This window comes from Hyaena hyaena, unplaced genomic scaffold (genome assembly GCF_003009895.1).
Source record: "Hyaena hyaena isolate Hyena2069 unplaced genomic scaffold, ASM300989v1 scaffold_225, whole genome shotgun sequence".
Lineage (NCBI taxonomy): Eukaryota > Metazoa > Chordata > Mammalia > Carnivora > Hyaenidae > Hyaena > Hyaena hyaena.
Genome location: NW_024080857.1, coordinates 1388073 through 1406248, shown reverse-complemented (window position 1 = coordinate 1406248; position 18176 = coordinate 1388073). Strand labels below are relative to the sequence as shown.

At 36.0% G+C, this 18176-nt stretch overlaps 1 protein-coding gene across 4 annotated transcripts in view; it reads left to right on the top strand.

Moving 5' to 3' along the window:
• CBLB (Cbl proto-oncogene B) overlaps nucleotides 1-18176 on the top strand; it is a 222592-nt gene that overhangs the window by 164302 nt on the left and 40114 nt on the right. For all 4 annotated transcript variants that reach the window (XM_039243216.1, XM_039243213.1, XM_039243214.1 and 1 more), the window contains exon 13: nucleotides 8891-8985. In XM_039243216.1, the coding sequence (XP_039099147.1) occupies nucleotides 8891-8985 (95 nt within the window). The remainder of the gene's footprint in view (nucleotides 1-8890; nucleotides 8986-18176) is intronic.

The following is an 18176-nucleotide window of genomic DNA, read 5'->3' as shown; positions in this document are numbered from 1 at the left end:
ATTGCCATGTAGTATTCCATCGTATAGATAAACCACATCTTCTTTATCTATTCATTAGTTAATGGACACTTAAGCTCTTTCCATTTTTTGGCTCTTGTTGAGAGTGCTGCTATGAACATTGGGGTACCTGTGCCCCTATGCATCAGCACTCCTATATCCCTTGGGTAAATTCCTAACAGTGCTATTGCTGGGTCATAGGGGAGTTCTATTGTTAATTTTTTGAGGAACCTCCACACTGTTTTCCAGAGGGGCTGCACCAGTTTACATTCCCACCAACAGTGTAAGAGGGTGCCCGTTTGTCCACATCCTCGCCAACACCTAGAGTCTCCTGATTTGTTCATTTTAGCCACTCTGACCAGTGTGAGGTGGTATCTCAGAGTAGTTTTGATTTGTATTTCCCTAATGATGAGTGATGTGGAGCATTGTTTCATGTGTCTGTTGGCCATCTGGATGTCCTCTTTGGAGAAGTGTCTGTTCCTGTCTTCTGCCCATTTCTTCACTGGATTATTTGTTTTCCCCGTGTGGAGTTTGGTGAGTTCCTTATAGATTTTGGATACTATCCCTTTATCTGATATGTCATTTGCAACTATCTTTTCCCATTCCATTGGTTGCCTGTTAGTTTTGTTGATTGTTTCCTTTGTCATGCTTTTTATCTTGATGAATCGCAATAGTTCATTTTTGCTCTTGATTCCCTTGCCTTTGGGAATGTGTCAAGTAAGAAATTGCTGCTTTTGAGGTCAAGGAGGTTGTTTCTTGCTTTCTCCTCTAGGGTTTTGATGGTTTCCTGTCTCACATTCAAGTCCTTTACCTATTTTGAGTTTATTTTTGTGTATGGTGTGAGAAAGTGATCTAGTTTCATTCTGCATGTTGCTGTCCATTTCTCCCAGTACCATCTGTTAAAGAGGCTTTCTTTTTTCTATTAGATACTCTTTCTTGCTTTGTCAAAGATTAGTTGGCCATACATTTGTGGGTCCAATTCTGAGTTCTCTACTCTATTCCATTGGTCTATGTGTCTGTTTTGTGCAAATACCATACTGTCTTGATGCTTACAGCTTTGTAGCAGAGGCTAAAGTTTGTGATTGTGATGCATTCCGTTTGGTTTTCTTCTTCAATATTACTTTGGCTTTCTGGGGTCTTTTGTGGTTCCATACAAATTTTAGGATAAGTTTTTATAGCTTTGAGAAGAATGCTGTTGCAATTTTGATTGGGATTGCATTCAGTGTGTAGATTGCTTTGGGTAGTAATGACACTTTAACAATATTTATTCTTCGGATCCATGAGCATGGAATGTTTTTCCATTTCTTTGTGTCTTCTTCAATTTCCTTCATAAATTTTCTATGGTTTTCATCATACAGATCTCCTATATCTTTGGTTAGGTTTATTCCTAGGTATTTTATGGTTTTTTGTGCAATTGTGAATGGGTTCAGTTTCTTGATTTCTCTTTCTGTTGCTTCATTATTGGTTTATAAAAATGCAACCGATTTTTGTACTTTGATTTTGTACCCTGTTACTTTGCTGAATTCTTGGATCAGTTCTAGTAGGCTTCTGGTGGAGTCTGTCAGGTTTTCTATGCAGAGTATCATGTTGTCTGTGAAAAGGGAAAGTTTGACTTCTTCTTTGCCAATTCTGATGCCTTTTCTTTCCTTCTGATGCCTTTTCTTTCCTTTTGGTGTCTGATGGCTGATGCTAGAACTTCCAGCACTATGTTAAACAACAGTGGTGAGAGTGGACATACTTGTCATGTCCCTGATTTCAGGGGGAAAGCTCTCAGTTTTTCCCCGTTGAGGATGATGTTAGATGAGCGCTTCTCATAGATGGCTTTTATGATGTAGCCAAGTAAGTTCCTTCTATCCCGACTTTCTCGGGGGTCTTTATTAAGAAGGGATGCTGTATTTTGTCAAATGCTTTTTCTGCATCTGTCAACAGGATCATATGGTTTTTATCTTTTCTTTTGTTAATGTGATATATCACATTGAATTACTAATATTGAACTAGCCCTGTAACCCAGGAATGAATTCCACTTGATCATGGTGGATAATTCTTTTTATGTGCTGTTGAATTCGATTTGCGAGTATCTTGTTGAGGATTTTTGAATCTGTATTCATCATCAAGGATATCTCTTTTTTTTGCCGGGTCTCTGTCTGGCTTGGGAATCAAAGTGATGCTGGCTTCATAGAATGAGTCTGGAAGCTTCCCTTCCATTTCTGTTTTTTGGAATAGCTTGAGAAGAATGGGTATTAACTCTGATTTAAATGTCTGGTAGAATTCCCCAGGGAAGCCACCTGGCCCAGGGCTCTTATTTCTTGTGAAGTTTTTGGTAATTGATTTAATTTCTTCACTAGTTATGCATCTGTTCAGATTTTCTATCTCTTCCCATGTCACTTTTGATAGTGAGTGTGTATTTAGGAATTTGTCCATTTCTTCTAAGTTGTCCAGTTTGTTGGCTATAATTTTTCATAGTATTCCCTAATAATTGCTTGTATTTCTGAGGGATTGGTTGTAATAAGTCCATTTTAATTCATGAATATGTCTATTTGGGTGCTCTCTCATAGGTATGAAATATTAATAGTGACTTTGGTTATGAAGATTCCTTGACATGTTTTCTATCAGAGCTTTTATGTCCTGATCATTGATACATGTTAATATCCCAGAGAACATTGAGTAAATTGCAAAATACCTCTTACAGTAAGTTGGATTTTAATCTTGTTTAGTTCTGGCTAAATAACCCTCATTAAGATTCTTTAAGGTCTAATCTCACATATTGTGTATATTACTAATGGAATGTTTATACTCTCTAAGTTAATTTCATGTTACAAGTAGACATAAAGTTTTAACCAAAATTACACTTATAAGATTTATGGTTTCAGTCTAGTTGTTCAACTTCTATGGTGGATTATAAAGAAAGATTTATATATAGTTAATGTAATAAGTGCTATAAAGTAGATCTCCTCTCTTCTTTATTGTCTCTACGAAGGAACTTAAGTAGACTACAAGGTACATCATAATTTACAGAAAGTAGAAACAGCCTGACTCCTTGTCTCCTTTCACTCTCGGGAGGAATAAGAGTCTGGCCTCCACTAACGTCTGACAAGACTGAGTCCATCCAGGGACTTGTCCTTCTCAGATTCTTTGATCTTGCCTTGGAGTTTGTTTCTCGCCCGGTCCTCCATTCAAACTGATTTAATTTCACATTTCTAATTGTGTTTTCTGTGCAAGACCCTTTTGATGTTCAGGTTAAGCAGAATTCCAGTGTTCTCTCCCCTTTCAAATTTAACAGTATGTTTTGTAGCAGAGGAACCGTTCAGCTCCTTCAGGGAGAAGGAAAATGATAAGGATACGGCAAAACTGATAGCTGCATTTTAACATGACTAAAAATCTTATCAACACAGATCAACACAGACATCAACCAGGCTCTGGAATCAGAACTGAATTTTACTTCCTGCTCTAGAGTTTACTGGCTTTGTGGAAGCAAACAACTTACTACATATTCGTTGCAACTCCACTTATTTTTCTTACCTTTTTTTAACGAATAGAAAGATTTATTTAGAACATAAAAATATTTCCTTATTCATTTTTTTTATTTTAAATTCCAATATAGTGTAACATTAGTTTCAGGCGTACAATAGGGTGATTCAACACTCCCATGCATCACCCGGTGCTCCTCGCCACACGTGCCCTTCTTAGTCCCCATCATGTCTTCCCCCTCCACCTCCCCGCTGGTAACCATCAGATTGTTCTCTGTAGTTGAGACTCTTTTTCTTGGGTTGTCTCTCTCTCTCTCTTTTTTTTTTTTTTTAAATATTTTTATTTATTTCTAGGAGAGAGAGAGAGACAGCGTGAGCAGGGGAGGGTCAGAGAGAGAGGGAGATACAGACTTTGAAATAGGCTCCAGGCTCTGAGCTGGCAGTCAGCACAGAGCCCAACACGGGGCTCGAACCCACGAACCGCGAGATCATGACCCAAGCGAAAGTCGGACGCTCAACCGACTAAGCCACCCAGGCTCCCCGTTGGGTTGTCTCTCTTACTTTTCTTATTTTATGATGTGGAAGAATAAAAGTGCATAGTAACTCAGAAAATAGTTACTCTCCAACTATCTAAATCTTCCTACTCCTCAGGTCTGGAATAAAACCAAAAGTAACAGCGAGACATGAAGTAGGAGTGTAAGTTGTAACAGTTGACATCCTCATTCAAAATAGTTGTCATTTTTTTTTTAAATAAATTTAAAACCAAAACCATCATCTCTATCTCTCTTCCACTCTTTTTATTTAGCATAATTCTTAATGGGCACTTGGTAAGCACTTGACTGTTGAGTTGGTACAGTATTTAAGCTGATGTAGAAGCAAGAGACTGTACATGTGCTGGGGTTGGGTGGGTGAGGACAGGGTAGGAGAGGGCTTGGAGGAAGAAAACATCTGTGACATACAAGGAATAAAAACAGTTTTGGGGTTTATTTTAATGTAATTTACTTTTGAGAGACAGAGCACAAGCAGGGGAGGGTCAGAGAGAGAGGGAAACACAGAATCCGAAGCAGGCTCCGGGCTCTGAGCTGTCAGCACAGAGCCCTATGTGGGGCTCGGTTCCACAAACCACGAGATCATGACCTGAGCCTAAGTCGGACACTTAACTGAGTCACCCAGGCACTCCTCACTTTTTTTTTTTAGAAAAACAATTTTTAATGTATTTTTCCAGCATCGCCCTTCAGCCAAAGGTAGAATATAATTTTCTCATTTAAAATAGGATTTTTTTCCCTCAAATTTTTAATGAGAATGGTAAATGTTACAGTGTATCCTCACCCTGCATACCTAGTAACTAGTATGCAGTTTTTAAAACATTTTATCCTGGGAATAAAGGCGGGGATCTAGATATCTGGAAGTTGATGTACCTTCACATAACCCAACAATCTCTCCAATTAATTGTAAGCATACACATTTTTTATTTTTGAGACAGAGAGAGACAGAGCATGAGCAGGGGAGGGGCAGAGAGAGAGGGAGACACAGAATCCGAAACAGACTCCAGGCTCTGAGCTGTCAGCACAGTGCCCGACGTGGGGCTCGAACTCACGGACCGCAAGATCATGACCTGAGCCGAAGTCAAGCACTTAACCGACTGAGCCACCCAGGCGCCCCTAAGCAAACACATTCTTATGTGAAATAGGAGCAACTGGCATTTAGATTTATTTTCATTAGAGGTAATACTTCAAATTAAATATCATCTTCCCATTTTAAAGATAAGAAAACCTGAATAAGCGCCAAATGTTTACAGTAGAATTAAATGTACCTGTGGAATACCTACCATAAGGCAATTCATAAAATGAACACCCTGTAAATGAAGTGACACCTCGCTTTCCTTCATCATTTGTTCTCTGTCACGGTGCCAGTTCCCATCATCCCTCAAAGGCATTTGCCTTTTTTATTTGCATCTTCACTAGGTAAATGGTAAGGGCAGCAAGAAGACTTTAAATTCTGCTACTGCATTTGCTACTTATAGAGAGCTGTGAGGGAAAGAGCCGTCCAGTTCATTTTTAAAATGAACTGTAAGAATTCTCTGTGACTTTCATCTACTCCCTTTCCCCCAACCCTAGCATAATCAGATTAGCTAAAGTGATCCTTTACTTTCAACATGAATCTGCAAGCTAAGAGTTACAAGATTTATCTCATTTTATTGGTAAGAGATTTCTTTCCTATAGAACTGTTTCCTTTCTCTGAAATTCTCAGGTTCTAGAACCCTGTCCCTTAATTAGAAACCTGCCCCTCAATTAGAACCCTGTCTCTCAGTTAGAAACCTGTCCCTTTAATAAGTATTTTGTTGGGGCACCTGGGTGGTTCAGTCGGTTGATCATGACTTCGGCTCAGGTCATGATCTCATGGTTTGTGGATTCGAGCTGCGTGTCGCACACTGTGCTGACAGCTCAGAGCCTAGAGCCTGTTTCAGATTCTGTGTCTCCCTCTCTCTCTGCCCCTAAGTATTTTGTTGGCTAGGTACTTACTGTTGGTGGCAGTTGGTTTGTTTTAATTAAGTGAGGTGAAAATATTTGCATTAAAATGCTTTAGAACATCACTGGAAACTTGAGATTTATCTACTTACATCTAGATACTAACATTGTGTTAAGCTATCTATATTGGTTCCTCTTGAAAGGTTAAGAGTACTGCTGTTTCTAACGTGATAAAAACTATCTCTGACTTACTATGTTACTTCAAGTGACATTATTCTAAAATGACCCTGTGTACAATAATCTTTTGAAGATGCTGCTAGATAAATGCACCAAAAGATTCCCCTTTTTGAGATTGTGGCTTTTGCCCTTTTGGTGGAGAAGCACATGTTTATATGAGTGACCTCAAACTTATCTCTAAATCTCAAGGGCTGTCTATCAAGAAATAAGTCCTCTGTGTACACTGGCTTCATTTCCAATCTGATGTTGTAGAAGGACAAATTGTAGCGATATTTGCGGGGTAGTGTTTGTGTGGGTTTACATATGTGGGATAGGGAAAAGAGTGGTGTTTAGAGTTTTGTACAATTAAAAAGGTTTGTCTTAATTGTGCTAAGATCATCACAAAAGTGTTTTCCCTGAATCTCAAGGATCCCAAACACCTTAAGCTTAATATTTAGACAACATTTGAACCATAAGACATTTCAAACTTCTAAGATTAGCTTCAAATGCTATCTTGAGGCATGTAGAAAAATATTAATCTAGGATAACCTTGAATTTATAGTCAGTTATGTGATAACTTAGATTAAACTTCTTCCATAAGTCCAAATTTAACTTAGTATCTCCTCATTCTTCAACCTCCTTCAGCTGTAAGAGTACTTAGGATGTTCAAGACATCGTGAGAAATACAAAATGAATAAAACACAGTGTAGTGAGAATGAGTCAGGTGTATGATAAACTAAAAGATAAGGCATAAGAGAAGCATTGAGAAAATACAATACAGGATCCTCAAGAAGAAAAAAAAATTAATTGAGATGCAGTGTAAATGAAGGAATAAAGAAAGCTGCATGCAAGAAGGTCACTGGCTATCGGCATGAAAAGATTAGTAGGTGTTTTTGTAGACATGATGGGAAGGAACAGCATGAAGGTAGGGAAAATATGCATGGTGAAGGAAGTCAATTTTCGATGGATAGAATAGAGAGTAGGCAGGGTAGGTGAAATTATGGCAGTGTAGATTGAAACCAATAATAAGGAGTCCTGAATTCTATACTATGTTATCTTTAATTTGTTAGGAAAGAGGTTTTAAAGGTTTTTTTGTTGCTTTTGTTTGTTCGTTTTTTACTTTTCCTGGAAGAAGAGTAATAGCATCAGAATATTTAAGTTGGTAACAATTTCAACGGAACTGTGGTAGATTTGGGACAGTCACCTGGGAAGGCAGAGGGAATAGATTGTTTCCTTAGTTGAATAAAGAAGGCCTGAATCTGTGGGGTTTCCATGCAAACTTCTTCAGCCAATGCTATCAATCCAAACATTTGAGGAATTATTGTTTTCTCCTATTTATGAAGAGACTTTTCAGATCTCCAGAGAACATAAAATATTTCTTTTTAGCTCAACTTGTAATTTATTGCATTCCCTCAGGTAGTGGCAGCTAAAATGATTGAGTCTAGTGAAGTGGGTGCAGGTGGGAACATGGAATTCAGAATGAAACCGTGGTTGGGATCTGTTTTGTCAGTGTAACTATACTAGTGCATCGAATGAGGGAGCCGTGCAAAGGAGAGATTGGAACTCTAGCACAGGTCTAGAGAGTGAAACTTCAGCGCCGTAAGATTTAGATGGTGTAACTTTGAAATGCAAATATTGATATATTTCAAATGTATTCTTTAAACCATGTTTCTTATTCTAAGCTGATAGAGAAGGATATGGGCTTTTCAATTTTGCCTTCTGAGCCTTCAGTACCATTCTAGGAATATAAGGAGAGGAAAAGAAATTGGTAGGTCATTGATGGGGCTTCTGGGCTATTCATGTTACATTTCAGCCTTTTGCCCCAACATGAGCCTGCCTTTTAAATATGAATTTAGTAAGAGTTTAGGTAAGAACCCCAAGATAAAACTCTAATAATTACCTAAAGATTTTAAGATAGGTTTTATCTTTTTTGTATGTGTGTGAATATGTCTATATAAAGTTATAGACTCTCCCTTTTTTTAATTCCTTTAATTTCAAGTTCTCGGATCAGTCACAAGCAGATGCTCAGTCCCCGTAGTGTCACTGAGAATCCTGGAAATCAGAATTTCTGATTCTGAGTAATGAAACACCAGTTTTCTGCCGGTACCTTATGAGCAAGGTAACCGTTTTAGTTGGTGTTGTTCACACTGAAAAGTCCATTTAAAATTGCACGCGCTTTGAAAGGCAGAGCGGGTGGGCTCTAGTCGCCAATAGTGTTAACACTTCATCCTCAAAAAATGAAAGACATTTCTGATTGTACTCATGCATGGTTTTATCAAGAAGTTTAAAAATGTTCTGCTAACCCCAGAAAGATCTAATTTAGAACACTTTTATTTGGGAGAATTGAAATAAGAATTGCACGGGTACTGCTTTTTCTTCCCTGAATCCTACGGAGAATGGTAACTTTTCAATAAAAACTGATTGTTATTTGGGGAATTTCACTATCTATGTATCTAGCTGTCTGTACCTGTTTTATAGAAATTAGTATGCATTCCTTCTCAATGTGTTTCAGAATCATGTTGTATTATACTTTTTACATATAATTTGGTATTCCTTTGGGTAGTGGTGGTGAATAATCACTATGGTGCTCCTGACTCCCAAGTAAATTATATCATATTCCACTTGTTTAAATAAACTAAAATCACATATTCTTTTTTAAAATTACAGTTTTTCTAAGAGCTGCTACTGTTTTAAGGTCCTCCAGAAGTTAAATTCTAAACGAACCCTTCAATTTCCTTTCAGGTCTTTTCCAATGGTCACCTGGGAAGTGAAGAATATGATGTTCCTCCCCGGCTTTCCCCTCCTCCTCCAGCTGCTGCCCTTCTTCCTAGCATCAAGTGAGTTTTACTGAATTTGGAGAGGATCTGTCTATGCATCCTGATATGGTAAATAGTGGATATGAGGTACTCAGTACAGAAAGTACAAGGTGAATAGAAACACATCAATGAAAGTGTTTCAGCCAGATTTATAAACTAAAGTACCAGAAATCAAGATCCTTCCTGATACTTTGCTGATAACCACAGCAAATGTGATAACTTACCTAAACTCTGAGATTGCATATGGCACAACATCTGTATCCAAGAAGAGGACAGAGTGGGGCGCCTGAGTGGCTCAGTCGGTTAAGCATCCAACTTCAGCTCAGGCCATGATCTCATGGTTTGTGAGTTCGAGCCCTGTGTTGGGCTCTGTGCTGACAACTCTGTGTCTCCCTCTCTCTCTGCTCCTCCCCTGCTCATGCTCTGGCTCCCTCTCTCTTAAAAATAAAAATTAAAAAAAAAAAAAGAGGAGGACAGAGTAGCACAATGAGCTTTCCCATCAATTTACCTCTCTTCCTGTGGTTTCACATTTATCCTAGCTATACAGTGTGATCTCAGAAAATCATCTTTGACTCTTCCAATTTTCCCAATTTCTGGATCCATTCTGCCTCTTAAGTCCTATTTGATTGTTATTTTGAAGTTTTTTATAATCAGCTAATCTTCCCCATTGCCTCATGGCTGGATATCTGCAAGAAACTTGTACCTGGTGGATAATATGTTATGCTTTTAGAATTAATATCAATGGATTTTAAAATGAGTTAACTGAAAAATAAGTTAACCTGGGGTATCTCATTTGAAAAATGGAGAGATAAGAAGCACATTGGACGGTTAGTTAATATATGTACCCAAGTCAAACCAGGATAAAACCAAGTCTCCTGATTCCGGTTTTCCTACTCTTTATATTAAATCGGGATACCTGCCTTTTCTCCAATATATTTTGTTTACACAGCTAAATTAATTTAAATTCTGCTTTCCCCAAATCACTTTCCTACTCAAAACCCAGTGTTGTTTTTCTTTCCTTTTAAATTAATTCTATGCTCTTCTGCTAGTAATAAGATCCACAGAATTTTACCCAACTGAAATATTGTTCACTAATTCCTAATGTTTGCCCTCTAATCTGGTCTTGATTTTTTTTTGGCTTTGTGAATTTTTAATCTGTTTCCTCATAAGCACCACCTTTTCAGAATCTTTATTCTAAAGGTCCATGTCTCAAGCTCTGTTTCTTTATGAAAACTTCTCTGACTTCTTCATTCATAATGATAGTAACTAATAAGACTAATTCTCATTCTTCTTCCTAGAGTTTGTCTACCTTTAATTATGTACTCTTCCCCACTCTTTTCTAGTTTTAAAGTGCTTCTTCACATTAAAAAAAAGATTATAAGGTTTTGAGAGCAAAAAAATTTTCTTGTCTTTTCTGAGTCTTCCATAACACTTTACTGTTTTTGCTGTGTGGTGAATATATCACAAATACCTGGTTACTTGGTTGATTATCCAGTAAGATTCTCACTTCCAATGGAGAGTCTTAGAACATCTTCTCTCTTTTCTCTGCTGGTCACTGAGCTCCCCTATACATATGGATGCAAAATAAACCCAACCCCCAAGAAATTTGCACTTTACTTTAGAGAATAAAATTAACACACAGGAAATCTCTGGAGAACATTATGTTAAATTGTACAATTCTAACTTGTTAGTTTTTACTTTTGTTTGGAAGAAAGACTGTTACAGACCTTTGTAAGTCTACGATGTTTCATAAAGAAGATGGAAATTTCCTGAGTGATGGAGAATGGGCACAGTTCAAAATGGGAGCAGATGAGAAAAAGCCAAAGTGTAAAATTTGCTATCATTCAGGGAACAGTGAGAAACTAAACTCATTGGAGTATTCTCCAGTGGTAACTTTTCTGGGAACTGCCAAATAATGTAGCTGACATAAAAGTTGGAAGCAAATACACAAATATCTGTATAGTAGGTCTAAATCAGTAAGAATATATGATATCCTAGCCTCAAGTGAATTCTGGATATATGCATTTGTAATAAAACTTCTAAGTTCAATTAACACTCATAATTCAGGGAACATCAGAAAACAAAGTAAATATTAAAACCTTGCCAATCAAATTTTCACATTCTGTTCATTAAATTCATATTGACAAGTGAGATAAGCAGAGGTTACAGTTTGCTTTATATATATTTTTTAGTTATCTGTTTCTCCTATAGAGAAAGAATAAATTCATAGTGTAATGTACTTTATTGACATTTTTTCTAGTACTTAAGTTACAAGTGCATATAAATATATTTTCTCCCCATTTACTCTTCATTCTTCCCTCAGAAACAATTGCTCTACTTAAACAGAGAAATATTTTAACAATGCAGGTTTAACAGCAAATTAGTTTTGTTTTGCATGCTACAAATTAACAATAGTTAATGCAAGGGTTGACTTTTCATTGCACATTTATCTCTTCAGTTTTTTATTTGACTATATAGGTGGCCTTTGTTCATTGTATAAAACATGTAAACTAGAAATGAAAAATATTTAATGAATATGTAAATACAAGCATCTGTGTACTCCAATTATCCATGTCCAGAGTTTCAACATTTGACATTTTTAGACTTTTTTTACGTGACTTAGATTATATTATACAAATAATTTTCATGCCCTTCTTTGTTACTTAATATTTTAATAAGCATTTTCCTTAGTCAGTTATGGACTGTCTTATTATGAAACCAGCTTGGAATTCTGAAGTGAACATTAAAATTAAATCAGACCTGGTCCTAGACCTGACTCCAACATATTAAATATTTGTCCTTCTTTGAACAAGGTAACTTCTCAGGGCCTCGCCTTCTCTATCTGATAAATGAAGGACTGTTTATCTTAAATGATCTCCAAATTCCTTTTGAGCTTCAACTTTTTAGATTCTATGCAATATGTTTTTTAAAGGGTACTTATCTATAATGTTGATTTATGAAATATATGGCAGCATAAATGTTCATTTGTAGCTGGTTGTGTCACATTGCTGAAGCCAGTGTGTGTTTGTTAACTGCTCTAGTTTTGTTTTTTTGTTTATGTTTGATCTGTTTGGGCCTCATAAGAATGTATAGCCAGAGTACAGTGAAGCATAGACCCTTAGTACTGGATGGGCATAGAACAGAGGTGTCAGCAAATAGGCATGAAATAGGGATGTTGGTGTTCAAGTACCTAATCCTATGTTAGACTCCTACTGCATGTTTCAAAATAAGTCCAAAGCAAAATCACAAACATAGACTTTTGCATTTCTCACAAATCTTGAAACCCTCAGTGTGGAATTCAGTAAAGTCACAGCTAGCATTTACCTTTAAATATATATTGTGTTGTTATAAATATTTACTAAAAAGTGATAAATTGGTTGACGTTACTGTGATTCCCATTTACTTGATATAAGAAGCTACTCTGGGATAGTTTTACTTTCTTGTAAAACTGTTCGCAATTATGTTACTTTTATTTGACTTATGTTTAGACCTAGAAGAATACAGAATTTTTTTTTAAAATATCTGTTGTATAAGCAAGCTGAAACTGTACTAGTATACATTGATTTAGGGTTTTGTTTTTTTTCAGTTTTTCTAACTGGTTTCTATTTAATTAACATCATTGACATTTAGCTATAAGTGTAAAATTTTAAATAAAAGCTTGAAACATGGGTGCCTACTATTTTCTAGGGGTAGAATGAAAAAAATCCTATGTGGATTGTTTTTACCTTTGTAGTATAAATTTTTACTAAATTATATTTGTCTTGAAATAATTGTTTTTTTTTTAAATTAAACTAAATGAAATCTGAAACAGTTAAAAAAAAGTTATTTTACTTGACACAAGATATTGACACATAAACAGAGGAATTATTGCCAATAATAATGGAATGATTATTTTCAAGTAAGAAGTTATATAATGCAGATGAATGTCATTTTCTATTTTAAGAAGAATATTGTTGGTGCCTTGCCTTTTAAAATGGATCTTTTGTACTTTTGGCATATTAATCTTAAGCCTTCAAATGCATGCTAAACAAATATTGTTTGATTCATATTTTTGTTAAAAAAAGGTTTGTTGTTGGAGATGGTGGTGTTGATAACTGCTACCTATTTTTCTAAACAGATAAAGTGCTAATAACATTTTAGGTTCAATAAGTAGAGGATCCTAATTTTTGCCTCACCTATTTTTACTCACTTATGTGTACTGAGTGTAGATGTGGCATGAACAAGATAAGATGCCATCCTCACTGGAACCTGTGCTCTAGTTAAGAGAACAGAAAGTAAACAAATAATTATATTGTATTTGTCAGGTATTTGTCAGTGCTAGGAAGAAAAATAAAGCAGGGAAGGGGTGAAGAAGGAAGGGAACCCTTCTTACACAGGTTTTTGGCTAAAGAAACTGAGGGAGTGGTTAGTGCCATTTTCGAAAGTGAGGGAGACTAGAGAAGGAACAAATGTGGGAACAGGACAGAGGTGTAAAATGGAGACTGAGGGATCAGCCACACACACACATGCACGTGCATGCGTGTGCACACGCATACACACACACACACACACACCCCTAAATTGAAGTGTTGAGGGAACAGTTAGACATACCATCTAAGCTTTAAACTTCATATTATACTCAGGTAAATATTTCAGCAGGTACTATCTGAAGCTAATAAATTTATTTTTACGTGGCAAATGTACAAATATAGTAGATTGGCTACACTCTTACACATACGAGTGTAACTCTGAGATTTTCAACAATATACGAACTTATATATTAAGCATTACCTTGAAGAAGGCTATACCATCTACCCCTGGAATGTTGACTATAAAAACAATATTGGTTCTTATCAAAATCTCCATTTATACCAAATTGTTTGGGAAAATAAACTCAAAATGTAGCTTTGTGAATGTAACCTCAACTGCTGCCACCCTCCAGTGAGAGTCACCAAAGAGGGCCACACTTCCAAATGTCAGCATCTGTGCGTGTGAACACGTGTGTCATTGCAGTTGTCTTTAAACAGTTGCCATAATGGTCTATGTGTAAATGTAGGTGTAAAACTATAAAGCTAGATGAATGCGAATGAAATTACTTGACAGGTTCATGGGAGAGAGAATTTTGTTTTTGTTTTCCTTTGTTTTTAACTAGAGATTGGATGACAAAGAGGAGAAAAAAATACTAAGCCATGGGAGATACTGATACAAATATCACATTATAATTTAAAACTACTGAAAAGGAATGAGCTTGATGGAAATGTGTCATTTCGTATATGGTACATATCAGGCCTCATTACTTGTGCTCAGTGTCAAAAGAGCAGGAAAACATATTCTGTTGTTGTTCGCCTGAGGATTAGTGTAGACTGTATGTATTTTGGTTATACATGAATCCTTTTTATGCCCAATGATAAGAAATTATTATTGATTTAAATATAAGACATACGGTAGAAAAACTTTTCAATGGAAGATAAAGCTGTAATTAAGAGCTACTCTATTTTCTTAATCCTAGTAAATGAATATGGTTTCTCTTTCATTAGTTTCTGAACCAGCTTTCCTCTACTATCTTAAAACCTTTTTAAGACTGGCCAAGATATTGCACTATTTTTATTTGTTTTACCTTGGGTGAATGGAAAGGTGCATTATTACCAAAGATGGCAGTCTCCTGTAAGTAACAATTGACATGATATGTAAAGGACAGTGGAGAGTGGGTCTTTCTTTTCAATTTGTTCACTGTGATCGCTGTGGCATTCTTCTCCCCTTGTATCATGTAGAATGTTTGAGCGTTTGATTCTGACCTATTGATATGACTCCATATTTGAAACTCATACTTAATTTATAAATCAGTGAGATTATGCAACAAAATAAAGATTTGTTCAAATGTCTTGCAAAGTAACTTGACATCCAGACCTAGATTTTCTGGTGTTTTGTGGTGAATCCCTGGAAACTACTTGTTAATACCTTGGTGGAAACAATTGAGGGTTGGAAATATATCATTTTAAACCAGTCTCAACAGAAAACCCAGTAATGCGAGTATTATTTTTCTCCTTTTTATTATAGTGTTATAATTTCTAAAATACATAGAATTGTAATCCCTTCTTTTCTTTTGTGGGAAAATGACATTTGGTGGATGGTTATAATCTGGGTAGGGGGACTACCACTAATTCCACTAATCTTTCATTATCTCTGACTAAAATCTCTGATGAGAACTGATACATTAATCCTAGTAGTCTGACAGACTTTTTAATTATAATTTATAAAAAAAAATTGATTTATGATCACAAAACACCTAGCCATTGAAATGTGAGCCACTGGATTCTATTTGAATATACAGTGTAAAATATATTCCTTATACTGTTTCTTTTTTGTCCCACAGAGGCATAATCTATCCTATATTCTCCATTTGTCCATGAACATATTGATCCATTGATAGAAAATGTATAGGGTTAGAACGATGTTTTATTTTCATATTAAGGGAAGCATCTTTGCATATTCCACAACAGCCAGGCATTTCTTATGTTTCTGTTAACATTACTCTGTAGTCACAAATAGAATTAAATAAGTTATTTGAAGACCACTAAGAATATTTGGCATATTTAGTGAAAGATGCTTATCTGCAAACCTGAAATGAGTTGAAGTGAATTTTTAATCTTACAATGAAAATTTTCAGTTATTAAAGCATAATTTATGTACAGTAAATTTCAGTTTTGTGCGTTCTGACTAGTGCATGGTCAGGTAATCACCACTACAATCAAATTCTAGAATAGTTCCATCACTCCAAAAAATTCCCCCGTGCCTGTGTCAGCTTCCCCCCTCAGGCCATGCCCCTGGAAATTACCAGTCTAGTTTATGTCCATACAGTTTCTTTTCCAGAAGGTCATATAAGTAGAATCATGCAGTACGTAGCCCTTTGAGTCTGACTTCTTCCTACTTACTATAGTGCATTTGAGGTCCATCTGTGTTGTCAAGTGTATCAATAGTTGGTTCCTTTTATTGCTGCAGAGGACATATTCCATTAGAACACATGCTGCAGCTTGCTTATCCAGCCCTCCACTGAGGGACATTTGATTTGATTCCAGTTTTTGGCAATTACAAATAACAAATAATGCCATTCTAAATATCATCGTGAAGTCTTTAATGTCCCAACATATATTGGAAAATTGGATTCTCAAGAAAAGTATCTTTCCTCAGTACCTGTCTTCCTGATTTTTAAAGCAGACCCCTACAAATTCTAGAAATGTGTATTGGTTCTGAATAAGTTAACTTAAAAATGTAACTTAAAATCTGTTTCTCCAATTTAAAAACAAGTCAGTGAAATGCTTATAATTAAAGCTTATGTTATGGCAATGAGAAACAATGAAATCTGGCCATGTGTAGCAACATGGATGGACCTTGAGGGTGTTATGCTGAGCAAAATAAGTCAGGCAGAGAAGGACAAATATCATATGTTTGCACGTATAGGAGGATTAGGAGGAACTTGACGGAGGAACAAGGGGGAGAAAAGGGGGGAAATGGTGGGGGAAAGGGAGAGAGGCAAACCATGAGAGACACTTGAATGCTGACAAAAACTGAGGACTGATGGATGTGGGAGGGAGGAGGGATGGGCATGGAGGAGGGCACTTGTGGGGATGAGCACTGAGTTTTATGTGGCAACCAATTTGACAATAAACTATTTGTAAAAATAAATAAATAAAATAAAAATAAAAAAAATAAATAAAAATAAGGAAAAAATAAAAAATAAAGCTTATGTTAAACGTAATAACATACCACAGCGACTTTTCTTGATGTCATGAAAGAACGCTCAGAATCAGTATGTATTATAAAACTCACCTTGATATATTGGGTAAATTACTTATTTGTGGCATACATGTAGCCATTTCAGATACAGCTTTATTTTGTGTTACCACTTCTCAGGACCATTTTGTGTTACCAAATCTCAGGATTTCTCCGAGATTAGTATTTTTCCCTGTTAGGACTGTGATAGTTAATACAAGAAATATGGACTAATATATATAGCACACTCTGAAGACTTGGTTTTAATAAAAGATATTTTTTTAAAACCTTGCCTTCAGAAGTTTCTAAATAAAGATTCTTACATGTAGAAAGCAAGCGAAATAATGTTTTAAAATGCTTTTCTAGATTATGAAAGAATCCTAAAAATGACTGTTCTCTTTCCTTTCACAGCTCAGTCATATATTTCTCTGATAACCACTCATTTTTGTCTAAAAACTGGCAGTGCCTCCCCCCCCCCCGACACATACCCTTAAGCATTTTGCGATTCAGGACAGAAATAGATGACAGACATAGATGAATATACAGAAACCACAATGTCAGTAAAGGCACATATACTAAGGATACGTAATCAAAAAAATTAAAGTTGAAAGAAAAGTTACATAAGTAAAGCCAGTCGAACCTGCAGGTCACCCCTCCGATGATGCGCCTCTCACACCAAGGATATTAAATGTTATAGAGGAGTGTATCTGAGTTTGTTTCGAAATGTAAAATTCACTAAGAACAGCATTGCAAAATGTATTCTTGGTTGGTTTCAAGTGTGCACTTGCAGAAAATGGGTGTATTTCTCACTGGAGGCGCAGATAACTAACACGCAGCAAATTCACAGGAGGTGAAGGTTGAGGAGAGGATGGCTGTGCCTCCTGGAGAGAATGTGACCTTGTTCATTACCCGTGTATTAACTCCAGAACGACAGCCACACTGCAGAACACTCCATGAATGTGTGATGATAACACAAAGGGAATGAAGTAATGGGTGTAAGTGGTAAGATGGTTTCCTTGGCAGCTTTACCTTGGAACTAACCAAATTATAATGTGCTCTATTTTATTCTTCTGATATCCCGAACATTTCTCAGAAGCCACATCAATGACTGAAAATGTTCCTGTGTCCCTTAAGTTAGTTATTTTCTCCACTGCCAAAAGTAAACTTACATGATAGCTTATGAAAATTGCCACACTAAGTATTTTACCACTTATTTCAAGTAAAATTGAACATACCTTTTGAATTAGTGTGTGAAGGGAAAAAAATCCCATGTATAATTACAAATAATGTAATTATTTACATGAATCAAGATTTCTCTTTTGATATTTTATATATAACTTCTTTATCTTATTTGTACCTTCTGTTGTATTAAAACTTTATTTTTTAGACAAGTTTAAAGTGATTAGAGACTTTATGTTTTTTAGATTCCCAGCAAAATTGAGAAGGTACAGTGATTTCCCATA